Source organism: Rhopilema esculentum, chromosome 8, assembly GCF_057945365.1.
Source record: "Rhopilema esculentum isolate cy_ngs chromosome 8, ASM5794536v1, whole genome shotgun sequence".
NCBI lineage: Eukaryota > Metazoa > Cnidaria > Scyphozoa > Rhizostomeae > Rhizostomatidae > Rhopilema > Rhopilema esculentum.
The window spans coordinates 893,152-913,287 of NC_142822.1; the positions used below are offsets into that span (position 1 = coordinate 893,152).

The window sequence follows — 20,136 nt, forward strand, 5'->3', positions numbered from 1 at the left end:
TTATTATGATGTCTTCATACATACTTCAGTTAATTATTCTATTTCCAGGTCAACAATAGAACATAACATATGACTTGCAATTCTTTATATCTTTCTTGATTCACAAGTCATGAAATATTAGCGGCGCCCATAGAAGGCATCACTATAAATCTGCCTACAATTCTAATCCCTGAAAATAAATGAAATTTTCTTCATTTAAGCTTTATTTACCAGTAGCCGCGTAGGAACCGATTGCCTTAGACAGCTGCTTTTTTCTTAGCCAATAAAAACTGAAATGCGGAGTAATACTTTCCTGGGATGTTCGATTAAGTTGAAAACAAAACTGTTTTGGCTCTATTTCATATTTGCTTTAGAGCGATATTTTCTCAGGTGTGATTCGTTTGCCATTTCCGCACCTGTTCCTCTGTTTTGGCACATTATAAATATGACAGCTTTTCAACAGTGCCATTTTCTGCTTCTGTTGAGCTTTTCCAAATCTTTCCTAATCCGTGTAGAATTTTTTATTTGCTTAGCTTAGGTATTGAATATATTCTATATCCAGCTGACTTTTATCTTTATTAACGCGGATTTTTGAAGCAGAATCTCGTGAAACCATGTCTAGAAACAATGTTGATGGGGTCTATCGAACGTTTTGCCAATCGTAAAGATATATTAAATTACTTTCTTAAGCTGGAAAAACAAAAGATGGAAAAACTGAAGTAAAATATATAATTAAATGCAATTATTTTTCCTCTTCTTTCTCTGGCTTTCCTACGCGGTTACTGGTTGTTATTTACATTCGAAAGCAATTCGTTTTCTCACAAAAAAATCTATTTGAGTAGTAAAACTTTTGCCAAAAATCTTTTCTATAAAGTTTCTATAATTTTCCTGGGAACTAAAGGATTTTTTGTAAAATGTTTCAGTAAAATAAAATATTTGGAAAATCAAGAAAGGAATGTTTAAAATATTTGACAGTAGAAGGAAGGATTTTTTGGAATTTGTATGAGGATCCATTAGTTTTGTAATTTATGCTTAATAAGCTATAAATTCATTTAAAATAAGCTTTTTTATATGTTGCTCTTCCCATCCATTACTGTTTAGTTAGCTTTACTTAAAAATGGCCTACTGAGGAACACAAAGGTCGTCAGCCTCTACGTCGCTCTGTGATGTGACACGTTTCCGCAAAAAGCTAAATTTTTGGGCTTTAACTAGCTCCGAAGTTGTTACCCATAATTATAAAGAAAGCCAAATTGCTGTCATTTTAGATGGCACAAATCCTTTTGAGAATTTCTGATGGTTATAATGAGTGATATTCCGGGACAAATATCAGTTTTCCCGGATATTGTCATCAACGATGCAGCCAATACCAATATGAATATCATCTAATTGTAACGATATCATTTCTCTTTGTTTTAGGAGCAATATGAGTTCATATATGAGATGATTCGCACGTATCTTGAGGGTTTTGAAACCTACTCTAATTTCACAGATGGAGCGCTCAGTGTAGAAATGTAATTCTTTGTATTTCTTGGGTAGGTTTCTAAATTTTGTTTTCACGTATACGCTCTATGTTGTATAGAACCCAATGGACCATGATCGTTCCTTGTCGCTGTAAAATTAACAGCATCAATGTTAATGATCCCTATCATTTATCGTCTTAATGATAATTCACACAAACCTTTTGAATACTTCTTGCGCAATATGCGTTACAACTTAGCATAAATTATGTCAGCAACCGAAGCTCAAGCCTTTTTGCCACCAGACAACTGCCATTCATCTGATGTCATACAAGAAATTTCAAAATCTAAATCTAAATTAATTTTTTAATTGAAAATTCTGAACTGTATATTTGTATCCTTAAAGTTATGACTAAGATTTGATCACCTTAAAACCAATATTTTCAAAACGACGTATTGTGCCACTAGTTATCTTTCACAAGGTTTGTGTTTTGTATTTTTAGTTGTATGATGGAAATAATCACGAGCAAGTAGAGTTGATATTGAGAGGGACGTTGTAGTGAAATCTTTCGTTAAAATGAAGAAATAGCAATGGAAAAAGTCGTTTTAGTTTCAGAACATTAAAAGTCGCTTTTGTAAAAGTAATACGATCGCGAGTCGCGACGACGATCGTTTAAAATTAAACAGAGCACACAATCCCAGAAGACCCTAGGGCTTCAGAAAAAGCAGCCAGCTCATTTTGTTTGGTAAACTAAACCAGGCTGGCAAATTCACACAACCACAAAGGTCAGTCATGGCCAGAAACCAAGCGACAGGAAATAAACACAAGAGTTAGCTTACCAGAAGGCAAATTAATCAGGGGGTTAACACAATTTAAATCTTTTCTTTACTACCTAATATGAATAGCGAGAAGAGATGAACGCTCGCTGTGTTGTGGTTGTGTAGCATATTGTCAAGAATATATTATTTCTACGATAATTGCAAATTTTACTTACTCTGGAGGAGAAAAAAGCTGCTATTTTCTGACACCATATTGACAATATGAGACCAAGTAGAATTCATAGATGTAGAAGATTGAACCAGTAATCAAGAAGTTTACTCGATTTCTGATTGACAACTTTTGATAGTTTCATTCTTTGTATTTGTTTTGTATCCAATAACTTATGTAAGTATTTAAAGGGTTTTTAGGATTCGTGAAGTTGTTGTTTCTCCACGGACATATTTTAGGCCATAAGACTTGCACACATAGTCAATGAGGTAGATGCGCGTGTTTGCACCCTCCCTGCACATCTTGTTTTATAATTATTTCAATGCGTCAAGAAAATTCTAGGAGAACCATATATATACATTCGTTTCCACGCGTAGCAATAACACGTGATAATAGTTCCTGCCAGATCTGCAACGCTAATCTCAAAACAGACATATTTTCTACTTCACCAAAACTTGGTTTAAAAGTCTGGTGTAAAGATCGTTTTTTGAGAAGTTCTGTTTGGTTCGACCCCGAGACCCATTTGCGTATTGTCATCGCAATCATGTCTGTAATCAAAATCTTTAGTTTTAGATATTCTCTAAATTAGGATGAAATTATTAGTTACTGCTGAAATTATCGAATTTGTAGTTTTCTAGACTTTTGTACTTGATTGTAGTATCAGTTAGTATTTAGTATCCTTAATAGAAAATAATAAAGTGAATAATCGTTGAAATGCCTGAACTTATTTGCCATCTTTTTTCAGTTGCTTTTTCGTCAACGAACGACATTCTGCTAGATAGGCTCGCTATTCCCTATTGCCGTTGATTTTTCACTGCCTGTGGCAGTTCCTGAACTCTGATTGGCTCCCTCTGCAAATATCGTAGCCAATCAGGTTCTTGTATTTTGACAACACGAGTTAGTATGAATCGGCATATTTGGTGTTTGCAGTCTTTATGATCGTTTAAAACCTTTGTGGTATTGATGAATTGACCTTCGACCAAGTATATATATTTATTTCGAGAGGACTTACTCACTTAATATTTTTAAGACATGGTTTGAAACCAATCCAATTTAATTCAGATAACATATTTTATCTCTTTGTATAGTTTCAACCAAAAGAATCACTGATCGAAAATTCTAAACCTAACAATGAAACTGTCCGACTTTTGATAAGCTACAGTCCTATTATCTTGCTGATCTTAACAGCAACAGCGGCATATTCTTTGTCAAGATTTTATCGCAGAAGTTCCAGGTATTGAACTGAATTGCAATTATTGAAAATAGTCCTTGGCAGTCATTCTTGGTGTTGCCGAAAGGCTTATCACCATTTTCAAATTACTAGACAACCCGATATACACTTTTTTGTAATAACACTAAAAAAATTATTCTAGTTCTTTTCAAATTTGATATGGTTTCAGGGGAATTCACCCACTCTTTAATAAAAACTACCCTTTTGGAAAAATGAGATACAGTATTCTCTCCAATTAAGGGACATTCTAAAAAGCAGACACCTCTGATTAGCGGACAAATTTTTTCCCCGCTCAAAGTCTCATACCATAAAAAACTTTCTAAAAAGGAGACACTTGATTAGCGGACACTCTAATTAACGGACAATATTCTTTGCACAAAATAGTCAATTTGGCTTTTCTTCCTTTCCAATTAGTGGACAGTACAAAAAGGTAGAGATAGCGAACAAAAAACTGAGACGAATGAATATTTGTTCAAATATTTATTTCCAACACTTTGACACTTGACAATCTAGTTGGTTTTTCACATACTTTGAGCTTTGAGCTTTTATCCATGAAAGTGTTGTCTTGCGCTCAATTTGGTTATTTTTTTAGTGTCTAAGTTCAACCCGATAGTCATTAATTACCCAGACTAAACCCACAGGTGGCGCCAGAAATCTTCCGACAGAGGGGTTGGAGCTTCAGACAGGGGGCTAAAAGACTAAAATATGCAGTTTTCGAACGTTATTTTGTCAAAGTTGCTCCGACAATAGCCTTAAATTTCCGCCGATGGGGGGGGGGGCTAGGTGCTTTCGACGGAAGGGCTGTAGCCCCCTAGCTCTCCCCTGGTGCCACCACTGATTACATCTTTTAAATACAAAACTAGGATCTATTTTCAACTTTGGGACTTACATTGCAAAACTTTTCAAAAGTCGGACACTTCCAATTAGCGGACACCTTGCTCTGGCCCCGACGGTGTCCGCTAATTAGAGAGAATACTGTATGTCAGTTCTGCGATCACAAATATGCGATCTGAGGCTGAGTCGTGTTCTTATAAACTTCATAAGTATCTGATAATTCTGAGACCGAAAGTTTTTATAAACAGTATACTTATAAAAAGTTCTCTTTTAAAGAATAATTTTCATGAGAATATGCTGGCTCCAATTTTCCAATCATCCAAATTTCAAATTTAATTATCAAATTTTAAAGGTTTTTATAAAAGTATTGCTCAGCTTCAGCTCATATATTGAAAAAAATCTTTTTCTTAAAATGTTATAATTGTTAAGAACAGCTCGCGTTCAATCAAAGAATCTTTTCAGTTTAAGGTTTTTCCCAACCTAGGTCAAGTTTTCGATGACTATAAATGGTTTATTTTGCTATTCAGCGATGCTTATGAATCAAAATAGTCTTTATCGGCCATTTTCTAGTCTCGCACCAATAAAATGCGCGCTTCTTATGCATTGATACTGAAAATAATTGTAGATAGAAATGAAAGGTACATATAAAACCAACTTGAGTTTTCTAGCACTGTGAATTGATTCTAATCGTAACAAGCAGTGATCTCCGGTTACAGAATAAAGACTACGATATTGATAGTAAGTTACGACTACGTGAATCACTGTGATTTTCAGGGCTGCTGTCTTAATGCTCAAACAGGCAGTCCACACAGCATTAAGTACATAACGAAAAATTCTTAAGTTCTTGCTTGAACAAAGCCTAGGAAAAACCGACAGCATTTATGCAATCATATGAATAATTGAGAAAATACAGCAAGTTGACGAATGGATGTCAATGAAAATTTTGAAATAACTACTAATGCTTTGACCCTTTCCTATCCAAGACAATAAATCTTAAATGCGCCAAATTAGATTCAAAATGCATAGATGTTTTGCATTTACTTTTGATTTATATTTTAAGAGCATTTCTAAACTTTCCAAGAACAGGTTTGTTTTTCTTAAATTTACCATGCTATTAAGAGTCATATTTCAAATAGAGACAGTTTAATTACCAGCGGGCCTCCTGTTTGCTTGACGATTTCTTCCCTGCCCCCTCTCGGTGGACCTATTTATGTGTAATCAACCATGTTCTAGCTGCTAGAGATTATTTTGATCCTCTTTCGATATTCAGATTGGGAGAGTCCAGCCCGTGTTTAGAAAGATTGGTAATAAAACACGGCGTCGAATTTCTACAACTATTGGGTGTATTACATGCTACGTAAAATAAATTACACATTCATTTTGACAACAGAAGCAACAGATAATACCAGAGGATAGGGTGCTTTCTTGTCTGAAACGACTTTTGGTCATTCATGTAGGAATATTCAGGCAAGCATAAGAATGATCGGCGTGAATCAATGTGAGGGAAAAGGTTTAATGAAGTGATCTATGACAATGAAAATGCTATTGCCAAATAGCATGTTTACTCTAACGCTTTCAAGCAAAAGTTGATGTTTGAATAGTTGTGCTTTATCATGCACGCTCTCTGTGCCTACGTTCAAAATTAACAAATTCACATCTTTTCAAACAGTGCATACCTCCTTCGAGGTGGTGCAATACTTTGGTGAGGGGATTGTACATGCATACCTACATATGTCCTTGCTCGATGAATTCAGATAAAGAAAGAGAGCAGACTTTACGATTAGTTAGGGTTCGTTGCCTATTCCGAGAGATTTGCAGTCTAGGCAGGTTTGCGTTGTCTAACTTCACACTCTACTTCGATTTGTAGAAATGTTTGCGAACATGTTTCAACAAAGTCAAGGAAAGATTTTTATTCTCGTAGACAGATTTTCCTTGTCTTGTAGCAACCCTAGTCTTGTATTATGTCATACCACTATGCTTGCTAATCCTGGCTTCGGATCTGTCATAAACCAGGCTTGTTTCACGTGCAAAAGATGGAAACATTTCTAATTAATTACTGGGATAGTAGCTGTTGCTTTCTGTCATCTTTTGTGATTTCTGATTCAGAGTCGTAGGCTGTCCTGCTTGCAGAAAAATTGCCCCTGGCTGCATGAAGGAACGAATAACTTTTAACAAAATGACGAATCTTGCTATTCCCATGTCCATATATAAGCACATTTGCCATGCAATTGATGAACATCAAAACATATGTCCAAAACACAGTCACATTGAGGGCTAGGCCAGGATCCTGCTTCATTTCAAATCTATAGTACCCCCATGTTGATGAAATGAAGTTGTAAGGCATGTAAAGAAGAAATATTGTGCCAAGAAGAATTCGGATCGTCCTTGCAACAGAAATATCACGTTTACGCCGGCGACTTTTCTTGCTCACTTGTGGCTTGCCTTCGTTGCTTGTGCAATCTTCTTTTAACATTGATGCTGACTGCTTGTCAATCCTAAGAAGCAACTTCGCGTAAAAGATGTAAATTGTCGCAATGCAAAGGATGTTACTGCTGATGATGATCAAATGCATCACGTAACTGTATGCTGTAACTGTAATGATGGCAAGCGCTATCGAAACTACGACAATTGTCGAAATGATGATTTTAAGGCGAAATTTGGTCATGAAAGACCTGTAATTATGCAGTTTCGTGATCAGAAGGTAGCGGTCAATGCCAATTGCTAGCAGAAGAAAGAATGACGTGTTTCCGAAAACATAAGCAATACATTGGATAGCCTTCTGGTAAACACAATCACTCCGCAAGCTCTCGATAAACATCATACAACAAAGGAGTGGCATTACTACGAGTCCCATGCCGGTGTCAGAGATGCTCATGCAAATAACCAAATGCGACGTGAAGCTGCTTGTCTCCTTTGTTTTCACCATTGCGTACACCAACAGGACATTTAGTATCACAATGAATGGCGCAAGCACCGCACATGTGATTCCCCATATAACCAAGTGATGTTCTGGAACATCTAGCGGCCACATTGTGCTCGAACAGGCTGCCATTGTGAATGAATGCTCAAAGACTTGCAGCGATATGCTCTAAGACTTGCAGCAATATAGAAGCTACTATTAGCGTTTTGGCGATGAGCACTTCTTTGTAGCTGTATTATTTCAAATGTATGTGCTGAATGCTAGCATTGGAACACTTTATATTGATGATCTTCTTAGCTTGTCAAAACGCAGACTCCTTTGTTGCTGTCCTAGAAGTGATCGAGATGAAGCATTGATAAGTACACTAGTCTGTAGACAAAATTCATCACTGTCGGACAATACAGCCACCAAATCTAGAGTTTCCCCAACCAAGGCAGTGAGAAAAAGGCCGATAAGAGCGAAAGGTGATGTCCGATTTAAGACGACCCATCTGCCAGACTGTAAAAATTAGATTCCTTTATGCTGAGTGGTTCAGATATTTGTTACAATTGCATTCAATTAATTATTAAAGGTTTGAAAACAAACGTTTTACGATTTCTTTCTGTAATAAACTCAGGTACACATATAGTGGTCCTGAACAGAAAGATCTCAAAACTTTTAATGAATGTTTCTTTAATTTCGGATGATGAGAATAAAATGGTCAAAATTTGGGAAAGACTTTTGATTCTTCCCTCTTTTCATCCTCACCCAGCAAAAATTGCCGCCATCACCATCACAGTTCGCTACTGCCTTTATTGTAAAGAAAATCTCCTAATTGCTAAATTTGGGTCCCCATCTTTTTCTACTTACCCTGTTTCTTGATGTCACGAGGCCACGAATGACGGGCGGCCAAATAACTGGGGGTGTAAGTAAATTGGCAATGGTAAGTTCGGCCAGCGTGTTCTTTGCAAACAAGCAAACATGAAGTTATAATAAGAAAAGCACCTGCTCGTGTAGGATCGGAGATTGACGCATCCCTAATTAATTAAAATTGTCTATAAGCAAGAAAAATCCTTATCACCTTATTGATGATATGATTGTGTGGTAAGCCCATCCATCCCTGCAATAATGTACCAGCAATTTGTATGGAGTGCCACACCCAATAATGATAATAACAATGATAATTTTTATACAAGGCAAATATTTACAGCGCTATAAGTTCGGTTTAAAAGTGAGTACCCCTTTAAAGAATATCTAAAGCCACAAAGGATTTTTGCCATTTCTCAAGATTTGGACCGAAGCTAAAAATGTCATGGACAATAAGAACAACGTACCACGCAATGCCTTAGCCACTTCATCAGTTGAAAAGTTTCTTAAAGTTTTTCTACCATACAACTACAAAAAAAGCCCCCACGCTTTCTTCCATGCCTATTTTTGACACGATTTCAGTATATCAAAGTGTAGCAAAGTTCCGTAATGAAAGTGTAGCATCTCAATCATATATTCAATGAAAAATGAAACCTTAAAAAATGAAGCATTTTCGCAATTTTTAGTTGTCAACATTTAATATTTAGAATACATAAAACTATTTAAATCTTAAGTCTAAACTCATTTTGCTCTTGGCAATATTTCATAATGTTCTTACATGCTATATGGTCAAAATTCTAAGATTTTTGTGACGTCAGCACTTCGACAGAAGGCAAAATCAGCTTGATAAAAGTAAAGAAGTTTCTAAAACCTGCTTTTTATATCGACTTTCAGAAAATTACAGTTGCAATTCCCCCTTTAAGCTATTTCAAATATACCAAATTCACCGTATAAGGTCCCAAAAGGGGGGGGGGGCTTATTCGAGGATTAACGGTATATTTCCATAAATAAGCCTATTGTGAGAAGGAGACCCCACCCCCTTCCATGCACAGCTAACATTAAATTCAAATGAGAAATATGCAGGGGCGTAGCTAGCAGGGACAGTGTAAAACCCCCCAATACTTCATGAATTCGTCGATAAATCTTCAGTTTATCTACAAAACCCCTAGTTTGTCGGTAAAATCATCTATCAGTAGGTGAAAAAGTACCTAAATTCTTCTCATTCTACATCTTCGTCTATTAATGACCCTCCACCTCCCTAGTGTGGAAGTTAAAGCGACGCCAGTGCAGGCAAGCCGAAGCCGGGGGCTACAGCCCTCCTACTTGTTCGCTAAAGTATGATATCAAGATTGATCAAAGATAATGGTAGCAAACTGCATAAAGAGCCCCAACTTTTCTGAAGCTCCCCCCATTCTAAAATGTGCTCTGGGCTCCCTGGAGACGCATGGTAGTCTTCTGCAATGTTGGGTTAAGAAAACGAACAGTGCTAATTAACCATTTGTCCGCAGACAGACAGAAAACAATGCAGTTGCACATTTGTTTAATATGCGGCGACTGTTTGTTTTGTCGAAGACTTTGTATAAATTGTAAATAAATATATTTGTAGAAAACCATTCGCGGGCTGTGGGAACTAGGAATTCAACATCTCATAGATTTGCAGAATATTCTAAAATAAAAACGCTTCTTGCTGCTATGACTATCCAGCCAAAACTTTTGGTACGAAAATACAAAACGCGTCTTTTGTTTGACTTTTGAAACAGTTACGGCTACGATATTTCAAGTTGCTTGATTTGTTTAAAAATTTGTTCTAAAAAACTGTCACACTAAAAAGAACTAATTGTTGGTCCTGCAGTCTTGATCATAGCTATTCGAACAGGAATCATTTTGTTTATACTGTATTAGACGATCAAGGAGAATGTGATCAAGCACGATACTCATAGTTTGTTTTCAAGGTTAAAGAAAGTAGATCTGAAAATCTATAATAACTTTGATTAAATTTCATACCAGTACTAGCAAACTAGATACTTTATAAGTATTGATATATCTATACATCTTGCTCTGGGTGGGTTTATCATCAAAGCTAGTAGTTCATACAACATGTAAGAATACTATTTTATTTTTCAATGGTTAAAATAAATGTTTTAAATCAGGGGTGGTGCTAGAGGCAAAGAATTAAGACCAAAACGCTTACATTCTATAAAGCAAATGATGAAAAATATTTGCGAATGCCAGTAGAAAAATACGAATAATAATGGACACATCCACACAGGTTTAGGGGCATGTTCAACTTCAAAACAATTGACGTAACAAGATTGGCTGTCTTTAAGTGTTTTTACATATTTAGAATGGCTAATAATGTAAAAAAAGGAATGAACTTTGTTTTAGATTGCTGGAATTAAATTAGTAGCTGAAAATCATGCACGGAAATTCGGCATAACAGACGCTTATAATACAAGATGGTTGAAAGCTAATCTTCTTTTTATGTTAGTAGTGCAGAACAAAAATTATTCAGTATGTATGTATATTGCAAAAAAACAGCATTCCATAGAAATATTGTAACATGAATTTAATGTTCATATTGAAATCAAGCAATGGAGATTTCACGCTAAAAATTTCCTGGCAAACATCAACAATTCCTGCAATGAATTTGGGCCAAAAATTTCCCCGGACATTTTCCAGCCCTGCCAAAATTATTTCTGGTAAAATTTCTACGAACTCGATATTGGCTGCAAATATACCAAACACAAACCCTCTGTAAAATGCGATTCCTAATTTTTGCACCATGTTTTTCTGCAGGAAACCTTTTTAAACCTAAGTCTTGCAAGAAAGCGTCTAACCATTTTTGAAACTCTAGAAAGAACAAACAGATCAAGGAAATCGGAATCGACGATGTAGGATGAAGTCTCAGCTCGCACAATTCCAGCTGTGTTATTGTACGAGCACAACTTCCTGTTTGTTTTCTTGAATTAACAAGATGCGATGCCATTTTCATATTAAACCTGGAGGCACGGGTGTAGTGCTAGGAGGCTCAGGGGGCTGAGCCCCCCTTGTTAATGCCCATAAGTAGCCAATTTTTTACTTTTGCTGTTGTTTTTTGCAGTGTTTAAAACGTTTGTTTTCATATTTTGATAATTAATTGAATGCAATTGTTAGTACTACACCCGCACTTTGAGGGGGGTTTGTTGGATATTCCATACAACGTTAACTTTCCTCTATGGCTTGGCCTTTTTCATGTGGGTAGCCTTCGTCATGGTCTATGTCTGCGTACAGACACGGAGGAATGCAGTGGAACTCCTCTGCGTTGAAAGGGATAGACACAGGATGCTATGCAAATCATTGAAGTTATTTGTGAAACCCAGTTATACCAACAAAAACAAAGTCATCGATTCGAAACGGGATAAATGGGGAGGGACTTATCGACAGCAATTCATTTCGCTGCTCGATACCAATCCAAATTTTACCAGAAATCGGGTATCTAGACAGCTGAAAAAATTGTAATCGATTTTGGTGTAGTAACCATTTAAAATTTCAACGCGGAGATTATCCAGAATTGATTTGAGAGAGTTTAGATTAGAAATAATTCATCTTCAAATACAGCTGATATTAGTTTTTTTTTACTTTTTTGAAACGTACGCAAAGTTCCACCATATTTTTTAGCGACAACTTAACAATGCTCATTTTAAAGGTTACAACCAACCTGACACGCGTTTGGCAACTTCCCTCATTTTAAATATGTTAACTCACTGTCCGATTATTAACAATTTTTCAGTATTTGATACCCTTTCTATGGTTTCAGATTTTGATGGGTAGAAAGCACTTTCTAAAAACGGCAAGGCTAATGTCCTCAAAGCACTAAATAAATACCTGGTTCAAATCTTCTTCAAAGATTTTTGTCGCAATGCCGCTTCTGTTAATCGAATCCTATTTACACAGTTTCGCTCCTTGTTTCTTCAAGCAGCTCCAATAATTCCCAGCCAAGGGTATTTCATGGTAAATTCATCTGCACTTATAGAAGTGTCCAGGTGTCTTTCAACAGAACAAATAACAAGGAAGTGAGCTATGAGCACAATGAGTAATGTAATGTAGCCTAGCAACCTGCGCGAAAAAGAGGCTGAGAAAATGGCTTCCATTGAACTCAGTGAGATTGCCAAAGTGGCGCCTTCCAAAACAAAGATGTTTAATATGGAAGTTTTGTAACAAGAAATTGTGTTTAATCTCAATTAAAATCCATTTTTATTTAGGTGAAATGGTGTATGAAGCTCTTCCAGTCAAAAAGAGATGGAGTAACAAGCGCTTGTTTGACCAAAATACCAAGATCTAGCTGAAGTGGGGCAGGAGCTTTAACAAGAAACAATCATTCCAGGTTTTTAGCAAGCTTGAAAGTTGCATTCAGGATTAAAAATGGAAGGGTAAATTTGGAGATTATATTTTTTCTAAATAATTGGGGCAATTAGACTGTCCATTTATGATGCAAAATACATCCGTGTATTTTATTTATATTCATTCCAGTTTAAAAAAATGTTCACAACACAAGACATATTTTCTTTCAAAAACTGTTTATAACAGAGATATTGTTTTTTAATAATTATTAATAATATTACCAATTTAATAATATTAATTTCATAATGAGTTTTTAAGCCTTCAACTTTTGTTAAGAGGAAAGTTTATTGCCAAGTTAGTTCTTTGATGACTTTGAATTTCTTGCAGGACCATTGTAGAAAAAATGAGGAAGAGGCGTCAAGCCATGGAGGTAATACTATTTTAGTTATTTTTAAATTTATGATATTTCACTCTACCAAGTCAAAATGCCTCAATTTTTAGAGAGACTAGTTATTTCATGTTATTATCATTCTTATTATATCATTATATAAAATATTTATACAAGTTTGAGGCTTCAGTTTATAAATATGTAGAGTCACATCGCCCCCTATGGAACGATTATGCAATATATAAAAGTAGCTGGTATCAATGCCTGACAAGGTAGCAAACCACTAGCTTTAAAATAGTAGCTTTAGTCATTGGTCAGAAATGTGAGCACTGTTAGTCATAAATATGCAAAATGCTCACTCCTGTTCATTTCAGCATACAATATTGATCAGAAGTTTATCCTAAACAACTTGACTTATTGACCTCCTATGGTGCTGTATTTTGGCAGATGAGAAAGACCCAAGAACAATAAATATATGTTTGTTTCATTACCAAGAAACATTTTTTACACCAGCTTATGTCTATCAACTCAGGTTCTTTGAAACTTATTATCACTATGAGTTAATTTTGGTTCCATATTGCCTTCTTATTGTGCATAAATTCACAATCTTCAATCATTTACTCCTAAAAGCTTTACAACCAATCTGGAGCATTTACTCCAGGAGCATTAAAAAAGGAAAATTAACCCAGAAGTAGGATTGATACCATTTCCACCCAGTGCTCCAGTTTGTTTGTCCACTTCTATTAAGTTTAGCTATCAAAGGTCTCAATGTACTTTAATACATCATTTTTTCACCAAAACAGTGATGTTTTTTGTGTTCCCTGCTTGAGGATCTTAAAAAAAGCTAAAATGTAGCGACGAAGATTGTAATCTAGCAACTTAATTTAAACACAAATAAAAATCTTTTCCAAGGCAACATATACATCAGATGCTGGATCATATTATTCTGATAATGACGAGAGACAGCTTATAAAAAATAAGGTAAGAATTTTTCCTTCAAGCAAGCATGTCATTCCTCATGCTGATCACCAGAGTTATTTTTTTATCATTCAGTAATTTCACACAAAACCTGACAGTTCCAGTGTGCACAAATCCAAGTTTCTCCTAATGCAGTGGAATTGTTTTTCCTTTCTGAATAATGTGATATATACCTGGCTAGGTTTTTTTTCTGAAAAATAAAACTTTGATATTAAATTTTAAGCAGACTTTTTTCCCACATTACTGACATTTTGACAAATTGAATTACTAAATGTTCACTATGACAAATTGAATTACTAAATGTTCTAAAGAAACAGATTTTGGTGCTTCTGAAAATGACTTAAAGAGTATCTAAAGTTTATCACCTAATGACAATAGTGAAAGTAAAGTCCCTGAACATTTCATCTGAGATTTGACCAACTGAAAATTGATATTGGATTTAGATCCAGGAATTTTCTCCTCTTGGGTTGTACAGCTCTTGTCCTTCACAGTTAACTTACTATTTCAAATGAATTTAAATCAATGATGATGTTCCATTGATTGAAGCCTTCAATAGAGGAAGTTACAGAAATCCAGTCAATTGATGGGTCAACCAATGTTCAGGTGAGGTTTATTTGAAGCTTCAAGTAATATTTTACTCCTAATTGGCATGTTTTCTTAATTATATGATACAAACCTTGACATAAATTAAATATTGTAGTAAGATTTGCAAGAATGTCTTTATTCATAAATGCTGTTAAGAATTTTGCATTGATTTTAGATTTGTCAATGAAAAGGCTAATAAATTGTTCCTCCCTTGTTTATAGAGTTCAGTATATTACAAAAGAGCATCTAAGTCTTGTCATATAACTTATGGCATTTCTGTTACTTTTTAGCCTGTAAAATAATCTCTGTGAAATGTTGTAAATGAAGATGAGTTTGAAGTCACTGTACTTCCTTCTATAGTTTGGAACTTTGTTTATTTAGTATAATTGCTATATTTGCTGTAAAGATTATTTATACATAATTCAATGAAAGAACCACCATTCACTATCAAAGGGACGAGAAAGGAATCCAGTGTGGTTAAATCTGACGTTTTAATGATTAAGAAATATAATGATTGTATGTAGCTTAAGCCACACTTTTAAACATAGTTTTGAGATAACATTGACAGCACAGAACATGGCTATACTGTTGCATCTTTTGTAATATCACCTGACTCTAGATTTTAATTCTTTTCCACTTTGCTTGATTTCAGTTGTCTCTATATATTGAGAAATGTTTCAATAACGAATTAATTATTCATTACTTTCGATTGTTTAATATCTACATTATTTAATTAACGCATATAAGTTTTCAAAAGATGACCATGCGACAAGATTGTCTTGAAATCTTATTTAATCGAAAATAATATGGCCTAGTCAAATTCTGTCAAATTCTGCTAAAAATGTGTCTTAATCATCGAGTTATTGGTGTTTACCACACTGGGTTTGTCTTTTCTGCATTGCAGCTTATGGCATTGTTTGTCGTGGTCCTTAAATCAAAATTTATAAGGCTGCACTTGTCGATAAAGATTACAAGCATATTGCAATTAAAGGCTCTTGCGCAACCCGCATGCTTTACAAATTTGAAACTGGCCTAATTTCTTACTGCATGAAAATGCAAAATACATTCCATTTCTCCTTGTGTAAGAAAACAGCTACCGCGAAGCATGCCGGTTGGGCAAGAGCCTCTTAAAAAGGGAAAATAGATACCAGTGAGATATAACTTCAAGAAAATAATGCCAGCCCTGTAAAATTAGAAAGATAAATCAAGTCTGTTTGTTCCAGTTTAATCTAAATTAAATTCATGAAAAAGTTGAATCTAAATTCCAGAGTATTGCCGACGATAAAGACGACATGCTTGAAGCATTGCAGACACGACGGAAACAGAGGCAGAACGAGGTTTGTGAAATCAGGATATTTTCAGAGATCCCGAACCGCCGACAGCTTTATAATTGTTCTATACTCCTAAGCATTAGCGTTGACGTCATTCTATGTCACCAATTGCGATTATTACTCAGTCGATCGCACAATCCAGTGAGAGATTGGACTAAAATGGGGCAAAGCTGGTAACTATCCAAAAACCGAAAGCTTTTGCCAAAGGTATTTTGGTTTGCCTGGAAGACGCGAAAACCATAAAATGGTTTAAATTGGCTTGATGAATAGCTGTTAGCCAGGCCACATTAATATGGTAAAAGTTTAACACCAACACCCTTAAGGGACTCTAGATATTTTAGTAACCAAAAATGGTTCCAGTCGTATGATAAACTCTTTATTTTCATATATAGACGATATTGACACCCAATTTTTTTGTGGAAAGTATATTCAAAATTAAATCTCATGAAAATTAGCTATGAAGAAACATTTCTGAAGTTCAAGTCGGATAATCCCAACACCCGTTGAAACTCTCAAACTAAACGGTCTTCAAAAGTTGCTTTGAAAAACCAAACAATTAAAGACATGCTGTAGCTTTTCGTCTGACACTTTTCAGAGTATATTGATATATTATACTTCATATAACTGTTATAGATTTAATACATTTTAATTCAACATTTCGGACTATTTATGTAGCACTTTAATTTTTGGAGAGTGTCAGACAAAACATTTTAGTATGTTTTAAATTTTAGTTTTCCAAGTTGTTTCTAGTCTGTAAACAGTCTTTTCTAGGTGATTGCAAGCATTGCTTTTTAACCTACGCTCTTTTATTTATAAGAACCAGTAAATCTAAGTTCAGGTTGACTGTTCAGAAATTTTTTCGAAAATCTGGGGCTGGATTGTTCTTAATTTGTTCTTAATTTAATAGGGTGTAAGCAGTGCAAGTGCTAGCTATTTCTAGGGAGGTAGTCAGGCCTCATTTGCCAACAAAGTGAGTGAGAGCCTTAATTTGCTGACAAATTTGAATATTCACCGAAAAAGCACCCACGTGGTAAAAAATCCTCGATTTTGAGAAAAAACGTTGTAGAAGCTCAGCCTCAGTTTGTTCTTAATTTGTTCTTAACTTTTGACTAATTTTGAGGCACGTGTTCTTATAAAATTGCTCCTATAAAAAAAGTGTACCACAAGTGTAGTCTTTGGTTGTAGATCGTCTTGTTTTTCAACTTTGGGGACATACTGGAACTCTAACCCACGCTTTTTTGTGTTAAAATTGCAGATCAACTTTAAGGCCCTTCATTCTTTAGCTTCAGGAGATCCATGGACGAGCCAAAAATCTAAATTAGGCTGGCTCCCCGATGTATTTGATTCCAGTTTTAAAAGAGATAAGGGAGTTGAACTCCAATGACGGAGACTCAGTTGAACAATCTATTGCCAAAATTTGTTCTTTGTGGTTTTCCATTCGATTCGTGTCTGATATTACCGTACAAAAAGTATCGTCTCAGTGGTTACACCTCACAAATACTATTTTTGACATTTCAGCTTACTGAGCCGCAGCAAGGCCCCTCGGGAATGGCGGATACGACCCAAAGCCGACCTCCACTTCCTCGGTCCTTGCCAGCCCTAAGAGATAGCAAGGGTGAACCCGCTGAATCTGGTAACTATTGTCTAAGCCTTGTTCGTTTTTTCTAATTGGGAGTTTAGAAATTTTTTGTTCTCAAATTGAAGCTAGTATTAAATTTTCAATCCAAACCTCCAGTCACTCGTGAACTTGCCGTTTGGTTAATCAATCAAGCCATAAGTTTTCAGCTATATTAGCGGGTGATTGTTTCTTAAATTGCTAATTTTCCTTATGATTTCCAAAGGTGTGCTTACAAAAGAAAATGCTTGATTGGCATTTGGCTATCTTACACAGAATACCAACCGTTGGAAATTCTTCCATTAAAGCTACAATCCCTGTCAGAAGTTCTTAAAACGCCCAGTTCCTTGAGTGTTGTTTTGGAAAATTTAACTGTGTCCGGTTAAAAAGATTTAAATAATCCATTGGACCACACCGAACCTCTTATCTTTACATAAAGAAGCATTGTTGGGAGGGGGAGAGAGTGCAGTGCAAGACTTTTGGCAGGCATTGTAGATAAGCGTTGGGTGCCCCAATGTTTTGTATTCCAATTGGTGGACAAATTGTGGATGAATACAACTATTTATTTCGTCCCCTTTCATTTTTTGCAGCAATGAACTTGTTTTTATAGTTAGCTTTTGCCCTAACGCCATCAAAGAGGCAAATTGTTTCCCCTGCTACCCATTGCGCTATTTTAACCGCGTACCTAAACGTTAGCGTTTCACATCTCAGTTCCTTAATCATCTTTATTTGACCATAATCTATCGACTATGATTACACCCACTATGCTAGGACAACAAACCCCTTGTTTTGTAATGTTGGTATTTACTATTTAAATTTGAATCATCTATATTGTCAATATTATCTATTTTGGTTGTCATAGTAGTTAGTGTATTGACAAAATGTACAATGTCGAAAGTACTTGATCTTTCTTCAATTTTTTAAAGCTCATTTGCCTTGTTATCCGGGGGTTGGGAGGGGGCATTTGACCAGGAAGATGACGGGGGTGTGCGAAAGACCTTTTTGCATCCTAACCCTGTCCTATGAAAAAACAAGAAATAATGAAAAAATATGTCACAATTATGCCAGAATATACCTGCGCGTAAAGAGGGTCTGCAATGTGCCTAGCGTGCGTTGTTTGTGGGATCAAATAATTAAAGGAATTTCTAGATACCTTGTCTCAAACAATTTTCTTAATTTGTTTATCCAGTTTCAGATTTTTTTTACAATTCATAACACCCTATCCCATAATTTTAATCGGAAAAGTCAGGTCAAGTATGGAAGTGTCCCCCTCCCTGGACTTCATAACTTTTTAAAATAATAACTCAGTCTTATCATATTTTTGCCAATGATTTACTTTTACGTGAAAAAAGGTAAAATTTTAAATCATTCAGCCTCATTTTCTTCCTTCTATTTTGGTGCTGCGAAGGTAAAAGATTCATAGATACAGTCGAAGCTGCCACATCGCGTGCCTCTGATCCAACAGGCGGCAAACTGAATACGTCAATCAGAGAGAGGCTGCGAAACAGAGTCAGGGGAATTCAAGCTCGGGCGACGGAAGAAGGGCTACCTGAAAGAAAATTGCGAGGACTCCGGGAGCTGCCTATACCAAATCGCTTTGAAGATGCGAAGGTTGATTGATTTTCTCTTGGTCGAATTAGAACTGTTTTTAGCAGATCCAGATTATTCAGTAGAAATAATTGCAATAGCAGTTTGTTTTTTATAATATGATTAACAAGTGACGCGAGGGTTCTTCGCTGTCATAACCCTGATTCGACACTATAATGTGAATAAAAATAGTTATGGTTGTGTTAGATTGTGCCAAAGTCAGTTGAAATATGAGCTTGATCTTGCAGTGATATAAGCAATTTTTCGTAGAATTTCTAGAAATTTTTTGACACTACTAATTACTATTGCGATACAACCAATTGCTAATTACTGTTGCGAAACAACCAATATCATTTTCAAGTGAATACAACAGTCGGTCAAGTGCCAGAACGGAAGAAAGCTTTGTGCCTTAAGCCAAAAGACCTACCGAAATGAGGATCTTTTCCGCTAAATTGTAAATTAATGTTTCAGGAAGAAGAAGACGACTATGATCCTCAGCTCAAGGCAAGCATCAAAAGCGCAAGGGAGTGGCGCAAGGTGAAGGCACAACAGAAGAAACGCGATGTAAGCAGTGATTGACGTGTTGTGATCAAATGTTTACATGAAATATAGTATCATATCATTCACAGTAGCATTCACTATCATATAGGTTCGACGCATTTGCTTGCCGTTCGCGCTGAATTTTGACTAATAATTGTCACGTTTCCTTAGGGTTTTCCAACGGAAGAGGAAGCATACAACTTCTTTGTTGGCACAGGAGCGACAATGGACGAAGAAGAAGAGCCAAAAAGAGAAGATGCAAAAGTATATTTGCTTTCTTTGCTCCACTTATGAGCCATTGCTTCTTGCTAATATCAATTTTAGATGGCCATGAGAGTATCTACCCTCTTAAAGAAGTCACCATTTCCGCTTCTGCTGGAGACATAGGAAAAATCATACTATAATATACTTTACTATACTATACTATACTATACTATACTATACTATACTATACTATACTATACTATACTATACTATACTATACTATACTATACTATACTATACTATACTATACTATACTATACTATACTATACTAT

The 20,136-nt window shown here is 35.6% G+C and overlaps 3 protein-coding genes across 5 annotated transcripts in view; 2 read left to right on the plus strand and 1 right to left on the minus strand.

The window, feature by feature from the left end:
- Window positions 1-3,147, plus strand: part of LOC135694875 (receptor-type tyrosine-protein phosphatase delta) — a 29,964-nt gene extending 26,817 nt beyond the window's left edge. For both annotated transcript variants that reach the window (XM_065213749.2, XM_065213750.2), the window contains exon 29: window positions 1,396-3,147. In XM_065213749.2, coding sequence (XP_065069821.2) covers window positions 1,396-1,494 — 99 coding nt within the window. In that variant the 3' untranslated portion in view covers window positions 1,495-3,147. The remainder of the gene's footprint in view (window positions 1-1,395) is intronic.
- A 1,997-nt stretch (window positions 3,148-5,144) lies between these two features.
- LOC135694879 (uncharacterized) lies at window positions 5,145-12,287 on the minus strand. Of its 2 annotated transcripts, XM_065213754.2 has the most exons (3): window positions 12,120-12,287; window positions 11,005-11,105; window positions 5,145-7,738 (listed from the first exon to the last, which is right to left on the minus strand). In XM_065213754.2, exon 3 carries the CDS (start codon window positions 7,539-7,541, stop codon window positions 6,543-6,545), a length of 999 nt encoding a protein of 332 aa, XP_065069826.1. In that variant the 5' UTR covers window positions 7,542-7,738; window positions 11,005-11,105; window positions 12,120-12,287; the 3' UTR covers window positions 5,145-6,542. The 2 variants fall into 2 exon arrangements, with proteins under 2 accessions (XP_065069826.1, XP_065069825.1); XM_065213753.2 differs by lacking the exon at window positions 11,005-11,105.
- Window positions 12,288-12,373: 86 nt separating this feature from the next.
- The window catches only part of LOC135695171 (coiled-coil and C2 domain-containing protein 2A), a 47,645-nt gene continuing 39,882 nt past the window's right edge, over window positions 12,374-20,136 (plus strand). Inside the window, exons 1-9 of the mRNA XM_089109741.1 lie at window positions 12,374-12,664; window positions 12,963-13,005; window positions 13,876-13,944; window positions 14,488-14,544; window positions 15,795-15,863; window positions 17,376-17,490; window positions 18,881-19,083; window positions 19,531-19,623; window positions 19,771-19,863. Of these exons, the coding sequence (XP_088965867.1) occupies window positions 12,657-12,664; window positions 12,963-13,005; window positions 13,876-13,944; window positions 14,488-14,544; window positions 15,795-15,863; window positions 17,376-17,490; window positions 18,881-19,083; window positions 19,531-19,623; window positions 19,771-19,863 (750 nt within the window). The 5' untranslated portion in view covers window positions 12,374-12,656. The remainder of the gene's footprint in view (window positions 12,665-12,962; window positions 13,006-13,875; window positions 13,945-14,487; window positions 14,545-15,794; window positions 15,864-17,375; window positions 17,491-18,880; window positions 19,084-19,530; window positions 19,624-19,770; window positions 19,864-20,136) is intronic.